The sequence below is a fragment of the Streptopelia decaocto genome (genome assembly GCF_964273445.1).
Source record: "Streptopelia decaocto genome assembly, chromosome: 1".
Classification (NCBI taxonomy): domain Eukaryota; kingdom Metazoa; phylum Chordata; class Aves; order Columbiformes; family Columbidae; genus Streptopelia; species Streptopelia decaocto.
Window position 1 is genome coordinate 53,437,523 of NC_138663.1, and position 17,104 is coordinate 53,454,626.

Here is a 17,104-nt window from a genome sequence, read left to right on the forward strand (position 1 = left end):
TTCGCCAACACTACAAAAAGCTCTATCTCAATTTATACTTCGTCCAGTTTTATACTTCCAGAAATGTTACAATAGGGCATTTCCAATTGAAATGTAGCTTTGCTAATGTTTGCAATGAAAGATGTAACAAAGCTGCTAATAATGTAATGCTTGTAGCTGGAGCTGCCAACAACGTGAAAGCAAATATGGTATTCATCTATACAGCTCTTCAGTTCTCTGACCAGGCCTTGGCATTACCTGTTCCAGCAACAGAACGTGCCTGAACGTGGCTTCCTTCTTTTCTTTGGGGGTTTGGCAGATAGGGAACTTCTCATGTGACTGAATATTCAATAAGGAGCTATTCTAGCCTTCAAAGTGTTGTTATGGGAATGTATGTACAATGCTCAAAGTTCAAGGAACAGCCATGCCATGTCTTGGGAGGTCTTTAGGTCTTACAGAAATAATTGCATTGTGTGAAAAAATATTACCCTTTTATTATTTAGTATTTTGTTCTCTATTTGTGGCAAAATATGGCCTGAAAAGGCTTTTTGCCCAGTACTATAACGCACTGAAAATCCCTGCTTTGTGTACTGCAATTTCAGGAATTCATAGAAAAGTACAAACCTTCGAAAGGTGGGTGAGGCAATATCTGGGTATTTGGATCCTGGCTGCCTAAGTCCCGGTGTCCCAGAGGCGCTTGCTGAAGTTGGGCTGGATTTGGGGGAACTGGACAGCGAGACACTCTCAGAATCGGACACGGCCACTTTCTCTTTTTCTTTGTCAGTCTGGTTGATGGTGACGGGACTGGACCTCCCAGACCCGATCTTGCTTGGCTCTCGCAGTTTGGTGGCAGCAGCACCTGCAGACTTGCTGCTGACATTGGAGTCGATGCTGCTGGTGCTGGAGCGGTGGCCACCCCGGCCAGGGATCCCGCTGCCGCTGGATTTTGACGGGCGAGGCAAACTTCGATACTGCAGAGTCGTCTTTGAGCTCACATGCAAGACACCATCATCCTGGTTCTGGGAACCATCTAAACTTGTTTTCCGCCCTGCGTTGGACTTCCCACCGATGGCTGAAGACTTTGGAATTTTTCCTAGAGTTGCTGACCCGCTTGTGATAGTTGCTCCACTTGTGGTGATTATGGCAGAAGATCCCATCCCAGACTTCTTGAATCCAAAGGACCCCGTAGCAGTTGATCTCCCAATGCCAGAGGGAGGCTTTTTTCCTTCATCGCCACTGCTTTTTCCTGCATCCGATGGAGAGCGCTGAATGGAGGCTCCTTTCAGGGGAGTTTTCACTTTTTCTGAAGCTTTTGCGTCATCCGTTTTCCCTATAGAAAAATATATTTGAAAACGTCACTTGTGTTTAAGCTGTAATGTCTCAATATCTAATTTTAACACTATATGTTTACAATTTCAAAATGAGAAATAAACAGAAAAATGACCCTAAGAGAACAATTTGGTCTTTAGTCCACATTCAGTAGTCAGTGGCAGGTAGGATACATTACAGGTAAACATTAAGTATTAAAAGCTAGAAATTCTCCTGAGAATGTCCAGTTTCATATATGGCTGGAGAGCATAGATGTAGAAAATTATCCTGAATGAATTATAAAGAATTTTATCTTGCCTTTTTTTTTTTTCCCGTTAATAGTATTTCTATACGTAAGAAATAATTGAAAATAAAACATGACATGTAATTAACATTTCCAGTAGTATGAAATTAATTATGCATGTAGAAATTAGTGGTATTAATTGAATTGTTTGGTTTTCAATGATTACATTTTTTTTTTTAGCCTGTAACTAAGTTTGTTCAGTTTTTAGTTATACAAAATTATCAGGGAGAGATCGTTTTATCACGGCATGAATCTTCTTGATCTATAATAAAATCAATTATGTGAGTTAATAGTCTTTGTCATATCCTTGATATTTTTTCAAGATTTTTGATTTGCTGAAAGGCTGTCTTCAGTAATGCACAGTATATATATCTCTATATATCTCTCTCTATATATCTCTCTATATATCCATATATACCTATATATCATATATTTCTACATAATGTTATTTTGACATTCAGAAAGGTTTAAATAAGATATTATCTTCTATCTTAAAAGAAAACACCCTCTTTCTATCTTACAAATAGATGAAAAAAATGACATTTCTATTCTAATTTCTCTTTAAGCATCTATTGTATGCTCCTAATAAGGAACAAATATTCAGCATGACAAAGTTTTTAATTAACTCTTCAAGTCATTATGGAGGCTTTGGAGGTGGGTGACCTAATCTCTCTTAAGGAACTAAATTGTAATAAAGAGAAATGCCTACAAGTCAGAGCTATATACATTCATGTTTTATGTTACACAAAGACATGCAGATGCCAAGATACAGATCAGACTCCTACATGGCAAACACACAGACTATTAGTATGTGCTTTAAAAATTAAGGCCTCAGTTCTGTGCTGCACAGTAGCTGCCTGCTGATCTTCAGCAAAAGAGATCTGAGAAACTTAGCTTGGCATGCGGTAGACTTTTTAGTATCTCTTTCCTTAACTGCTATTATAGACTTTTTATCTGCCTCCGTGTGACGACTGCCCATGGCAATGTTCCTTGGGGATCTTATATATTAGAGGCTGACCAAGGTTTAGCAGTTCCAAACTGCAAAGAAACAAAAGAGGCTCACAAAGAATTTGAATTTATTCTGAGGGGATCTCCAGTAGCTGCCTTTACAACTGAGGGCTAAAGCATGCTCGTGCAGTATTTTGTCAGGACTTGACCCAGGTCTGGAAAATGTCCGACAAAGAATCAATATTTCCCTAGTAAAATGATAGATTAGATGGTCTTAATAATGATGTCTTCCACCAACTTTGGATTCTCTGCTTCAAGACTAGATTGCAGAAGGGGTCCCTACTTCTTAGAGGCCTTTTAAAATCAAGTAAGAAGTCATCTAGCACTGGAGAAAGTGTGTAAAAAGATATTTTTTACAATTTTTATCTCTTAACAGTTGTCTAGAGAATACCCACAGTATCTGGGATGTGATAATTCAGCTTTAGTTCAGAAATGCTCATTCTGAGTCCACTCACTTGAATGTTAAATATTTTTATCTCAGCTTTAAATCTTTGGCCATGTCCATGCATATGTTCAACTATCAAAGGTACAGGTTTTCTAAAGAATAAAGATAAGGCTGAGATGAGTCCAAAAATACTTTTAAGAATTCCTTAACAGAAGTTCAAGTGATAGTAAACCAAAATGTAGTCACATTTTTTGTTATGGATACATCCATTTGTGATTAATAAATTATTAGTACGCAGTGAAGCAAACTAACAGCTACAGAGATGAACAACTTAGTATAGTATTACAATCCTGGTTTGCAGTCTTTTATGAGAAGAACTATCAATATGCTTACAGTTCCTCCTGTCTGTCACACACTTATCCATTAAATATTTTTAGCCCACTAATGTTTCCTTACTGCTTGTAAGTGAAGTATAAGTATAAAGCCTTAACTTTCAGTGCTGTAATCTGAACTACAGAATTTTCCTACCTGGGGTCTTGAGCGCACTTGTTCCTGCTTTGTGCCTGGACTGAGTAGTTCCTACTTGTGCAGTCATGCCTCTCCTCCAGGATCCCGTCTGTGAAACAGAGAGAGGTGCTTTCTGCCCCCCTTTCTCCGAATCTTCAGACAGCCCTGAGGGAAGGCCTTTCCACTTGCCACTGCTGTCTACGCTGCTGTCAAGGTCTTCCTCTGGTTTCTTCAGTTCTTCAGTGCTGCCCCAAGTTTCGCTGTCTGTAACTGAGCGCTTCTCTGAGTCCGTCTTCAGCTACAAGAGATTTGTATGAGAAATGGTCAGTCCCAGCATTGTCAGCATTTGCTGATTTCTTAAATCACACGAGGGAAGAAGGATAAGCATATTGATTTATTTGTAGCAAGGACCATGGAAATTTACCTTCTAAAACATTAGTATCCTGGTCCCAAAAGTTTAAAAACATTCACATTTGGGGAAGAAATTTTTCTTTTTTATTTTCCCAATATTTCAACTCTTTCCTTCATGGATAAACCATAGTGAAGTGAAACATAATTTACTCTAATAATCAGTGGTGATACTCTCACCACTCCTCAACTCCTTTTGGATTTTGCTGTTCTAAAAGCCTGAAAGAGGGAATTCCTAAATATACTATTGAATCATAGTCTGATTTCATGCCTTTTCCTACCCAAGCCTTCTATTGACCCAGTTAGGAACATTGCTCCAGCACCACTGAGTATGTTGTGCCAACAGCAGGAAAGGGTAACATCTTCAGCAAAATTATCAGTGCTACAGCTGATGGATTTTCTACTGGTTTTCCTCCACTGAAACAAATTGTTTCTGACAAGAAACTCACTCTGGCTGTATCAGCTACCAGAGCACCTAGAAGAGTGGCTTACACAAACACTACCCACCAGCCAGTTAAAGATAACCTGCTGGGGTCATGCTAGCTCCAAAACTCAGACCCATGTGGAAGGTGCCCTAGTGAGAACTTAACACCCCTGCTTTCCCTGGTGCATGCTGATAAGGGTGTGCTGCAAGGAGCAGCCCAGCAAGACAAACAATGTGAAAGCTGTGAAAGTGGCTTAAGTAGAAACTTTGGAGACTGACCCTACACTCTGTGTTTGACAAGATTCACATTCTTTGTGCTGACAGGCTCTTCGTTGTAACTTTTCCTCCTGTGTTTTCCTGCAGCCTCCTGACCTCAGCCTCAAGCCTTCTTTGCATATCATCATCTCACCAGTCCTTCTTCCCTCTGCCCCTCTCTAACAGTGAAAAAGTGGTGCTGCTTTCAGGTATCACTCTTTATGACCTTTGTCTGATGTAACCACAGCCCTACCCTCACACAACCAACCTCAGCAGGACTGCAAACTGGGTTGCATTCAGGGAGGGCTGTTTGTTATTCTGTGTTGCTACAACTGGTTCTCTACAGAGACCCCTCTGTAGCTGTTTCCTAGGCACTGCTGTCATAAGTAGGATTAATACTGATTAGATGACCGACAGAATAATCAGTTGCTGTATACGTATTTGTCATTTGAGGCATAAAAAATACAAAAGCTCTCTGCACTTCCATAATTTTGTATGTGCTTTGGAGAGGCTAGCACTGATTTTTTGCATAAGGATTGATGGGAAGAGAGCCCAAGCAAACATCTACAAAAATATTGCAGGGTCCTTCAGAAGAGAATTTTCATTGGTGTTATTGTTACAATGTGTGTAATGTTTCCAGAACTTTTCTCATAAATGAATGGTCATAAACACACAGCTATACATTTTTAAAGCAAACTGCATCATTTCCAAGAAATGACAAGTATAACACTTTTTAAAAGCCTCTCTTCCCCATTATAGGATCTGAAAAGCGACATTAATTCTCTTTTAATAAGAAAACAGCAACAAAATGTACAATTTTGCCTCAGGCTATAGCCAGCTTGCACTGCTCCAATGACTTCAAAAGACTGCAAAGGGGATCTCTGTGTTGCATGAGTACATCCTACACCTGGAGAACAGCTGGCAAAAATACTTATATATTGTGCTCATCTCAGCTTCTGGCTGAGAAGGCAGGCTAGCATGGAGTAAAGTAATTTCTGATTTATTTGTCTGGTAAAGGCAGATCTGATAAAGGTCTGTTTCTAGCTTTCATAACATGAATCACCTGTGGCAGGAAAGCAACATTTGAACACGTGCTACATCTCTGTCTATCACTAAAGAAATTGCATATAGTACCTGGTTAAGTATCTAGACTATTAGATGACCTGAATGAAAAACCCACAAAGAGTTAAACAGCCTGACATTTTCCAATCATTATGATGATATTGCTGTGGAACAGTTAAGCCAGGACTAGCTGGCCATCGCTCTTGATGTGAAAGGGAAGAGACTGATCTCCAGTTAGCAACCATGGGAGACCCTGATGTGGTGGGAAAGGCAATGGTAAGAGCTGAAGAATGCTGCCCTCTCTGAGTATCTTTGGATGACTTTGATACTGGCCTGAAATCTCTCCTACTGCAGATTAATCTTCATTCACAAAGTAACTTTATTTCCCTATTATCTGGGGGAAATGACAAATATGTGTTTTTCTCCTGTTGACATGGTCTGCCACAATGCGCTTCTTACAAAACAAGGTCTCTGAACTGCAGACACTGGCTGCCTGCAGGAGCCCTAATGGAACTGGGGGTGTCAGTCCTGTGTCCTGAATACTTGACATCAAATCACTGGAGGCAACAACTCTTCTGCTATGCTGAGTGTTCAGTCTTGAAGTTCCTTGCTTATAAACAGGAGATGACATGGCAGAAGATACTTATCGACTGAGAATCACTCTTCTGTTTTTCTTTCTTTTTCTGGAGGAACCAAGTCCTGCAAGCATTCTGTATTGTCTTTTTCAGCACTTGCAATTTTGAGGGGAGCTGGGAAGAAATACTAGGATACCTGGCACAAGGGCTTTATATATATATATATATATATATATATATATATGTAAGGGATATATATATATATATATATACACAAACACATATGTATTACATATATAGCTTGTGACTATATCCTGTGTAGAACTCTATTTTGACACTACACATTGTCAGCTTGTGTGCCCATGTGACACTTCAGTTCCTGGGCCTAAATGAGGAGAAGAGAAGATCTGTCACCTGTGGGCTTCCCTGCTTCAGTCTCTTTTCTCCCAGTGGAGAGAACAGGGAAAGAACAGGGAAAGAACAGTACAGCCTATGTGTTTCTTCCCTGATATGTGTCAGCTCATGAAAGGTGAAAACTATCTTATTTTAGATTGTTCTATCTGTGGAAAGAGATACTCCAAATGGGATGAAGTGAGTAGAAACCCCGCCCCTACAAATCAAATAATATTGTGGATTTTTTGTTTTTGGGTGCAACAAGGGTTGGGGGCTTCCTGGGGCTGGAACCTGTGGGGGTTCCCCCAGGGTGGGCAGAGCAGGGTCTTGCCAGCCTGCACCTTTGGCAGTGGGATGTGCCCTGGGAGCAGGTCATCTGAGGCATCAGCCCACAGGTGAGGGTTGGCCCTGCTCAGTAAGGTCCATGGGCTTCTTGTACACAAATGTGATAGAGGAGTTTGTAAATATGAATATTTCATTTTTGTCAGAGGTATTATTACCAAACTCTTTTTTCCTCTTATCCTGCAAGCTTCTGCAAGATATTGCAAGAAATGGCAATTAAAAGCTACTCACCTGAGCATGAGTGTTCTTCCTTGAAGAGGCAGTTATATTGGAATAAGAGCTGACAGATGAGGTGGTGTTCAAATCATCCGTGCTGAGGTTGTCAAGAGTGTCACTGAGGCCGCTACTAACTGAGCTGCTGTCATCCCAGCTGTAGAGAAAGGAGGACATCTCTTAACATACTGTGTGTCTATAGGCAGAAAGCATCTCAAAATCAATAGATGAAATTACTTATTCTTCAAATCGTTTACCAGAAAATTTTCAATAATATTTCCTAATGTACAGTGATTATTAGTTTTGTGACTCTTTAATTCATTATTCACTCACTGTCAAGTGGTTTCTCGTTCAATTAAGGAAAGACTCAGGTGCCTTTTAAAAAATTAACATCGGGTCTAAACAAGCACTAGCGTAAGTCATTAAAACAGGTTGTTTCATGCTTCATTGCAATCACATTCCGTACACTGGCAGAGAAATCCATTAAACCTGGTATTGCTAGCCGAAGCATTATTAATAGCTTGGAGAACACCTGATTGATTTCCAAGCTAACAGAAAAATAAAAAGAGTATCTGTTCTGCAGCCTAATAAACTGTCAGCAGGAAGCCAGTATTTCCAAAAGTTTTATTTTCTTGTCTTCAGCCTTTGTATGGTGGGTGCAATGTCATCAAAATAGGATTTTCTGACAATACAGTCGCCAGAGTTGACAGAGAACATGTTATACATCTCTCAAGAAACACAGGCTGTCAAGTCGTCTGCTTTGGGAGATGGAGGAAGGGGATGTAAATGAGAGCAGGGCTACTCTTACAGAAATGTCATTTACCTGCTCTCACGAAAGGCTTGCTTTTGCATGAAAGGGAGGTTGATCTGTATTTCTCAGACCTTTCTCTACACGATTGCTTCTCCATAGTGTCCCATTATGGTTCTTAGTTTATTGCCATATACACCCACATACTCCCAGTTTTGCTGCATCTCCACCTGTAAAACTTGGTTTGGATTATTCCGAGGCCACAGATTTTGAAAACAATTCACCTTATCACTTGCAGTGGGATTTGTCTCCTACAGTTTTAGCTATTTAAAGTTAGATATCTCATTTAAGCTATCTATCTAGGTGCCCTCTCTAACCAGGACAAAACTTCAGGCTCCTCTAGGAGGCAATTCAACCTGTGTTAAAGTATCTCAGGTTTATGAGACAAACTGTCGACTGAAGATGCCTCCTTATGTCTTTCCCTCTCCTAGAGAGAAGAGGGCTGATAAAGCCTGTTCTAGACACATATTTTCTGGAGAGACAAAGCAAGCTGACACGTTTATGTATGCTAGTAAATTTCAAAACACAAGGAAGAGTACGTAATATCTTTGTTTTGCTGTAGCCTATGTTAGGAGCCAGCTTTTCGGACAGTTTCTACAGTTCCTCCCCAGAAAATCTAAAATTCAATCCCACAGCTTAGTTACAGCTGAATACTAGTGCTACTAGTCATTCAGAGCAAACAAGGAAAATATCCATGCATCCTTATACATGGTGTATTGGAAGATGATATTCACTTGTCCACTTGTTTATGGAAGTCTTTAGAAAGACATAACAACAGCGAGAGTGAACTGCATGGTACAAAATGTGTGCTGATGCACCAGAAAGTTCAGTGCACTAGTTTTGTATCATAGCAACTTCAGAAAGCGTTCCCTTCATTTTGCAAAAGGTAGAAAAATCATATTAGTAAGCCAGCTCAGTGACAAGATAAACATATTTCAGCATGAAAGAGTTTATTACAGTGCTGCATTTTTCACTGTTGAGTATAATGACTACAAATAAATACTTCTTATGCAACATTTCCAGGTAATATGCACACAAGTAATTTAATAATACAATTTAACATCTAAACAATTATAATAACATTCCTTATAGGCTGCCCACGTTCATCTAAGAACCACCTCTAAAGCACTAGTCATTTATAATTTCTGTATTTTTCACTGTCTAATGTGACATGGAATTTCACTGATGCTAAAAGCCATTATTCAAATGCTATGTATCCCACGGGAATATACCTTGTATAACAGTGTTAAGACAGATAACCTTAAAGATGGATAAAAATATAAATAATATTAAATGTGGTTGGGTTTTAGAAAAGATAATATGCTCCCACTAAAGGATAGTTTAAAAAAGAAAAAATAAAATCATAAGCCAGATCCAAAAAGAGATATATTGGGTACTTTCACAAGCAGCATTCACATCGATTAATACTTGATCATCAGTTTCCTAAGCCTACCATAAAACCATGGAGACAAGGATTAATATTTAATCTTGTTTCTCCATGTTTACTTGTTATTTTCTTCTATATTAATTTTTGGTACTTCATTTCATGCTCATTTTTCTCTGTAAGAAGACTCATATTTTCTAAATTCTGAAATAGTTAAGCTGATTCACAAAATATAAACATGTTCTCTACAGCTGCAGTTTTCAGGCAAAAATGCCTACAATCACGTTTCCTTTCTATTGTGGCTTCTCTGCGGTGTTTCACACTAATCACACCTCACTCACCAGTGGATTATTAGTAGGTTCTGGGAATGCTCATGGCCATCTTGTAAGATATATAGAAGATTATTTTGACACCTCCACTACTGACCTTTCAGAGTCATCACTATATTTGTCTGGATTTTTTTTTTCTCTTATGGTAGGTGCTCAAGATGTTTTCTAAATTTGGAGGCTTTCATACCCCCAGATCTCTGCGAATATTCAGTATGCCTGTAAAAAGAGGAATATCTAAAACATCTTCTTTCCTGCATGGGATTTTTCTAAGGACTATTAGACAAACGGATTCCTACTGTACACAATGTCTTGTACCAACCTTCTGAAAATACATAGTAGAAATAAAAAATTCCAACAAAACAAATTGTTTTAGCCACACTTTTCACAATGAAGCCTGTTGTTTTTAGTACATTGTTGGAGTCTTTTTTTCAACTTGTTCATGCAGCTAAATCTTTTATCTTTCAGCACTTTCTGTTTCTATCTTTCAGCCCTGTTTTCCCATGTCTAGATAGTATAGTTGCTATCAGATGAATAAATACAATTTTTGGATGATGAAGACACCTTATTTAAAATTTAGAAAAAATTCTTCATGATTCATATTTATTTCTCTCACAAATCTGGTAAAATTAGATGTGCATCACTTTGAGATTGAAACCCCATTATTGGAAGTCTGCAGCAAATTCTCACTATAATTTTTGTTTTTTTTCCTCCTATCCCTCATCAAAACAATATTCATCGTCAAACTGTACCTTAATATAGGCTTTTAATATCCTGGTTAAGGTTCATATTTCATTTTCGTTTTATCTTTCATTTACTTTTCTCTTTTTCTTGCATCCTACATAGTTTATGACACATCAGGTTACTACTGCTGTTTATTAATGCCTGACACCACTCCCCTTTTTAAAACTGCGTTTTAGCGACTTAGAACAAAAAATCTGCTTTTATTTCTTGTTAAGTGTCAGCCTTGGGTTGATTTCTTCAAAAGAAAATGTCAGCAAATGCAGTTCAGCTATTTGGGAGACTGAGGCTAAGAGAAAAATGTCTTCTTTGGACAAGTTCTGACTACCTTTTCTTTGAGAAACCCCCAGATCCCAAGAGGAACTGGAGAAGAACCTTGGAATTTAGCAGGACATAATCTTCACTTTAAGGATGTGCATTTTGTTGTTTCTAAAAGGTGGCTTCTTGAATATGGATAGTTTATAAATGTCTTTAGAAACACTGTTTGCACATGCCTGGCGGAGTCTTAGGGTTTATTTTTTTTCCCAGCTAACTGGCCAAAGGTTCCTCCCTATCCAGCAGCTCAGCTCAGCCAGCTGTGTGCTACCTAGTCCTGAGTTGAAATCACTAAATGGAGAGCAAGCAAACAGCCCAGCAGCCACTGCTTTCATTGTGAATGTACCTAACAACACCATTTTTGATAATAGAGCCACATACTATATTTTTCTCTAGAAATGCTTCATTTATTTAGTACTTATAAGAGGTCTGCTCTAGGGATTAATCTGTATTTTACATTATAACAAGTTGCCTTCTGTCATCTTTCAAATAAGTTGAAAGACTTCCATGAGAAAAGGGACTATATGAAGCATGACTGAAGCCCCTGGTGCAACAGACTCCCTGCAACCTGCAAGACATTACCTGACTGCTTTAACCAACATTTTTAACAAGCCGGACACCAATAAAGTGCTTCTAATTTTCTTTAGAGCTTAGCAGCTGACTTGTAAAAATGTAATGCATGCAAATGTGTGCTTTGAAGCTACAGTATGCTGCAAGGCTATCTTAAAATTTAGGTTACCAGCAACTCAAAGTGCATGTCAAAAACCAGCAGTTATTTTTGGCATTACTATCGCGGTACCTCAGCTTTCCATCTGTAAAGTGGACACAATACATGTACAAATAAGCTTGAAAACACAGTTTATGATAATTGTGGATACTCAGACACCACACTAAAAAGCACCTTAAAAGAGGCCCTTACTTTCTCTTTAGAAAGATGTTCAAACAGCATATAATAAATAAAATAAGAGGCTGCAACAGGAGAAATTACACAGAATATGCAAAATGCCAAGTAACTTCCCTAAAACTGAACACCCTCAGTTTACACATTATATAAAATAAGGATTCTAGAGACTGGGAGAAGCTGTCGACCAAACCACAATTGCATGAAAGTGTATGTCTACAAGAAATCTGAATTAAGGTTACACAGGCTTCCTCACCATAAGAGCTAGAAAAAGCGTGCCCAAGCATGTGATAGGTGCCAAAGGGCAGATTCCCTTCCAGCCCCAGTCAGATTTATGGCCACTGTGCTACAATCTTCATCCAGAAACATACCTCATGCTCTTTGAGTTTGCCCAGGCTCTTTCCAGTAACATTACTGATGTTCTTTCTGCTCAGAGGATCTATGTTTTTCTTTGATGCACTAGGTGTGCCTATGCGATTATTTGCACTAGCTAAAACTCATCCTCTAATTCTAACCTGCACGTTTCAAATCTGAACAGTTCTTGCTCATTTTGAAGCAAGAAATAACGCATCTGCCGGAAAAGACCATCACTTCCTCATTGTCTCTAATTGCCAAAGGTGGCTATAAGCATTGTACAAAGTCCAGTGCTCTACACATTGCTCCATATGCTTCAAGCAAAGCTCCAAATGTTTGATCATGTAAAATACTTCATAAGGTTGAGGAAGCCACAACTTGCTATCTACACAATAGGTTAGTCTCCACTATCACTCTTTGTCTTGTTTTCACTAGTGAGCAGTACTCAAAAGATCTCTCCACAGTAATCCTCTCATTGACCTTTCTACCACATAGTTCTAGAAATAGCAAGGTGTCTGAAGTCAAAATACCCAGTGCTTAACATCAGTATGTAGAGCTGAATGAAGATTATAAATGCATTCCCACAAGTATTCCCTCAAATAGAAAGATAAATTGCACTCAGCTGTGCTCATGACATTTTTGTGTTTGCTTTCCACAAGTATTCAGTTTTATTTTCTTGAAAAAAAAATCAAATTCTTAATTTTACATGATACAGACCAAATGAGAAATACTTCATATGTAATAAGGCATTATTTCACACAGCACGTGGGCAAGCAACAGAGCTCTAGGGCAAAGATGCAATGAAAGAAGCTAGATAATTTATACTTGATTGTACCCTACAAAAGGAAGACCTGCAGAAATATGCAACAAATTTTTCTAGAAGTTTTATGTGATGTCTGAAAACACAAAATGCACTGTACTGGGAAAGCAATGAATGCTGAAGGTACATAACAAGAAGAGGTGGTATTAACAATCTGTGTTAGCTCCATGGATACCTAAAACATTCTCCTTTCACAATACTTGTTTCAGAAACTCAAAGCAGTCTCTAATTTCAGGCAAGACATAGTGGAACACGCAACCACAATGATTGTTCCTTCCACCCTTCCTGTTTCTATTTTCAGCATTTTCCTACAAGCTCTTAAACTTGCCAGCTCAGTGAAGTCCACCATACTGATAAGCTGGGTCATTGCCTGGAATTTGTTTCAACATTGGCTTACTTCATTAATTTTCGAAAGCGCCTCCAGCCAAAGTGGCCTAGGCATGCAAATGAAAAAGCTTTTCACAAGCAGATCATCAGACATATGAAGGCAGCAAGACTCCAATCAATGTACTATCGAGTCTGCTGGAAAAGTACGGTTGCTTCAATGCATCCAGCCCTTCGCACAGTTTGACAAGTTGCCAGCATCTTTTTCTTCGGTTTATTACTGGCTTTTGCAAGAAGAAGCAGGAACTATAGCTTGCAGAACACAGCTCTAGAAAACAATAAACTTTCCTCTTAAAGCATTAATTTAATCAGAATAACTGTTCTATCTAGGGATGACTGTAACTCTGAATGAAAAACAGTACTTTATTTGTCGCATGTTTTATACTGCACATGAAAGGTTTTAGACCACGGTAGAAGACCTGTGGTCCTTGTATGTCTTGCTTAGGAATGAGAAATACTTAGTCACAATCCTGCTAATGAGTACATACAGGGCAGTACCCACCTGTATTTCTGCAGCTTGGGGGAATGGTCTTAGAGGAGAAATCAGACAGCTGAAATCATGACAAAAGAGCAACAATCAGGGCTAAAAGAAAAATCCTGAGTGTGTGTGTGAGGATCTACAAATCTATACTAAGAGCAGATCGAAGATGAGCAGTCAGGTGCTATCCCCTTCCTTTGGCTGCACACAGCTGGCTGATTTATGTAACCAAATCTTCAGATAATAAAGGTCTCCATGTCCCTCTATTATGGCCTCTGGATGTCTCTACACAATTGTTCATAGAAACAGTAGAGGTATGAGAAATGAAGCACAAGCAATTGCTTTGATTAGTATAGCCTACTTCCACATATCCAATACGATGCTAGGACATTACTGTGGTGGCTAGGACTGGGACACCCTCAGTTACACTAGACACTTATTTAAATTAGTCAACAGTGCCCTGAAAAAGCAAAATATCAGAATGTAGCTAACCATGAAATGAGGAGCTACCCAGGGTGTAAGGCAATTGATGTCAGTGAAGCTGAAGGTATCTACATTAAATGTGACTTAGGAAATCAAAGGCTGGCATTTAATCCTCTCCTCAGCAGGCAAGGGCGGGTACCTCCAAAGGGTCAGCAGGAAAGACTGGAGAGATGTGAATGGTATAGAGGATTTAAAACAGATGCCCACAGTAGAAAGCTTGAATTAAGTATACCTTTCCCTACTCTACTCATGCAGGTTAAGCCCTGGAAGAAGAAGACAGAACTCATTGACCACCAGTCTGTGCTTAAGCTGGCCCCACACATCTAAAATCCATATGACAGGGAACATGATACATGGATGAGCCTCTGCAACACACTTCATGGAGGTAGACATTACTTCTCCACAGCACACTAATAAAATGCTTATTAACCTGCAGTCCAGTCTGCTGCCATGAACCACCACCTCTGACACCCTTATTTCAGGACATATTTCAGGAGAATAATGCAAGATCCAGTCTAAAATAAAGACTGTAGAGCTACTCCCCTAATTGACTTTTGAGAATAGAAATGATCTGTTAGCTTATTAAAAACAAAAGATAAGAAAATAATTGGACTGTTTTACTCAAAGCAGCTCCTCACTTGGGTGCTGATATATCACCTGGCAAACTTTCTCCTTCTAAGTTCACTTCATCATGAATTAATCCATTTTAAATCTTTTACTGTGATCTCAGCTGTTCAGTATTCATAAAACAGCTACACTGACCCTTCACAGACAGATTCAAGATGGCACGGAGTTCATAAAATCAATACTTTGTTTCAACCCACAGACTGTGAAAGCAAAAGCCCAGGCCCTGAATCAAACCAGAAACTTGCAGGGCTGTAAATTTCATTACAGCTATTCTGTCCTTACAGCTAAATGAAAACATAGCTAGTTGGACTTGTACTTCACCACCTTTTCCTCAGCAAGTGTAATGCATTACCTGTCATAGCCATACAAGGCAGGCACTCAAGCATTAATCCTGAATTACTTCAAGGTCATGGATAGGAGATCATGTCATGTACATTTCAAATTGGGTGCATTCAGCATATACTAAGGAAAATTGTTTACAATTAGAAAGAACAGCAATGCATTTATAGATCTGCTTTCACACAGTATCATTTTGAGAGGGCTTTTTATTTCGCATTTGACTTTTTTTTTTTTTTTATAAGAAGATCCAATTAGAAAATTATATCCTACTACAGAAATTACTTCTAGCCCAAGAGCACAATTAGAGCAAAATGCATTTTTGCAAGGCCAGTGTATTTCCATATTTCTTCTTCCAAGCATTTAATAAGTGTTTTAAGAAATAATTTGTTTTAAAGCCTGCAGGGGAAAAAAAATGATGGAAGATTTAAATTTCCTGTGATAATTATGTATACCTTGCAAAACCTGCAAACCCACACCTCCAGATCTGAATAAGACTTTGTCAGAACCTGCTCTGGTTTTCACTTATTTCTGAATACTACGTTTAATCTGACATGATAGGGACAGCAGAAAATCATTAACTAGCTCTAAATTCATAACAGAATGTATCAACAATCAGAAGACAGAACTTTGCAAAATGGAATTTAGGCAAGTGTTACTTGAGTAAAATAATAAATACCCAACTAGAAAAGATGGTTTGTTCCTGGAATGTACAGTTCTTTTTTTTTTTTGCATGAGGCAGATAAACAGCATCCATTTTTAATTACATTTCAAACAGTATATGGAAAATAGTAATATATGAGCTGAAGCAAGATGTAAGTATGTAATTCCATCAAGAACTGTTGACAATATCATAACAAACCAAGGCAGAAAAGCTTTTGATCCAATTTTTGTCCTGCTTCTCTGTTTGTTATGTTTTTAATACACTGTTTGGTTCCAAATGCAGATTCAGACAAGTTAATTAACATCAGTTGAATTGACATAAATAAACAAATTACAGTGCCTACGCAGTTCTCCAGAAGATACAAAGGCAATATAAAACTCTCTTCCTTGTTACCTCATCACTTTAAGAAATAAAAATGTCATTCTTTGTACATGATCAATTCACATCCTCAAAAATGAAGAGAGAAATGAGATCCCACAAGCATAAAGAAACAACTCATGAGATCCACATTTGTATTTAATGGAAAATCGTATGAAACCCAGCACCTTAAACACCCTGGGATAAGCAGAATTTGCCATTCACCTTTTCAAAGTGCCAGTCATATCTTCAGCTGAAAGGGAGGTACTGAAAAATCAAAGGTCTTTACTCAACCTTGCATTTTACAGCATACGAAGAAACAAAGCAGATCCTTCTGATAATTGCTCAGAGGAGAACTCTTCCTAGTAATTATTTGCCTGATGTCAAAGTCCTGATTTACTGGTAACCTCCTGTGGTTTCTCATGTTTAAAAATATTTGTTGCTAGAACTACCTATCCTGGTTTTGCTTGTGTGCAGAAGCAGGGATTTATTTTTCCTGCTTACAACTGGTTAACCAAATCTAAAGAAAAAAACCATAACTCTGTTAGTAGAATAATGGGAAGTAAACCTCTGTTCATTCTGCTTATGATACTCATCCTATTACTCACCATGAAAACACTTAAAAATAGCAACACTTAAAAATAGCAACACTTAAAAATAGCAGTTCTATGCAACTTTGCTGTTGGGGTTAAGCAAGGTCGGGAGCTTGTGAGACGTGTCACCCCACATAGTCCTTTGCTGAGGATGGAAACATGCCGGCAGGGGCTAAAACAAAACAGTTATACATATTTCATTTGCAATGTATCTTTTTTTTTTTATATATTTTTTTATTTTAATAATCCTTCACAATTACAATCTGGAACTAACACCTTAGTGCTGGACACCACCTATCCTTGTCACCTCATTTCAGCACTCCCTGATAACCTTCTTACCCACTGGTGTAACCTGGTCTCAGGGCTCTCA

At 38.5% G+C, this 17,104-nt stretch overlaps 1 protein-coding gene across 6 annotated transcripts in view; it reads right to left on the minus strand.

Moving 5' to 3' along the window:
* NAV3 (neuron navigator 3) overlaps positions 1–17,104 on the minus strand; it is a 268,312-nt gene that overhangs the window by 61,554 nt on the left and 189,654 nt on the right. For all 6 annotated transcript variants that reach the window (XM_082055777.1, XM_082055776.1, XM_082055774.1 and 3 more), the window contains 3 exons: positions 7,182–7,320; positions 3,513–3,789; positions 604–1,309 (listed from right to left, as the gene is read on the minus strand). In XM_082055777.1, the coding sequence (XP_081911903.1) occupies positions 604–1,309; positions 3,513–3,789; positions 7,182–7,320 (1,122 nt within the window). The remainder of the gene's footprint in view (positions 1–603; positions 1,310–3,512; positions 3,790–7,181; positions 7,321–17,104) is intronic.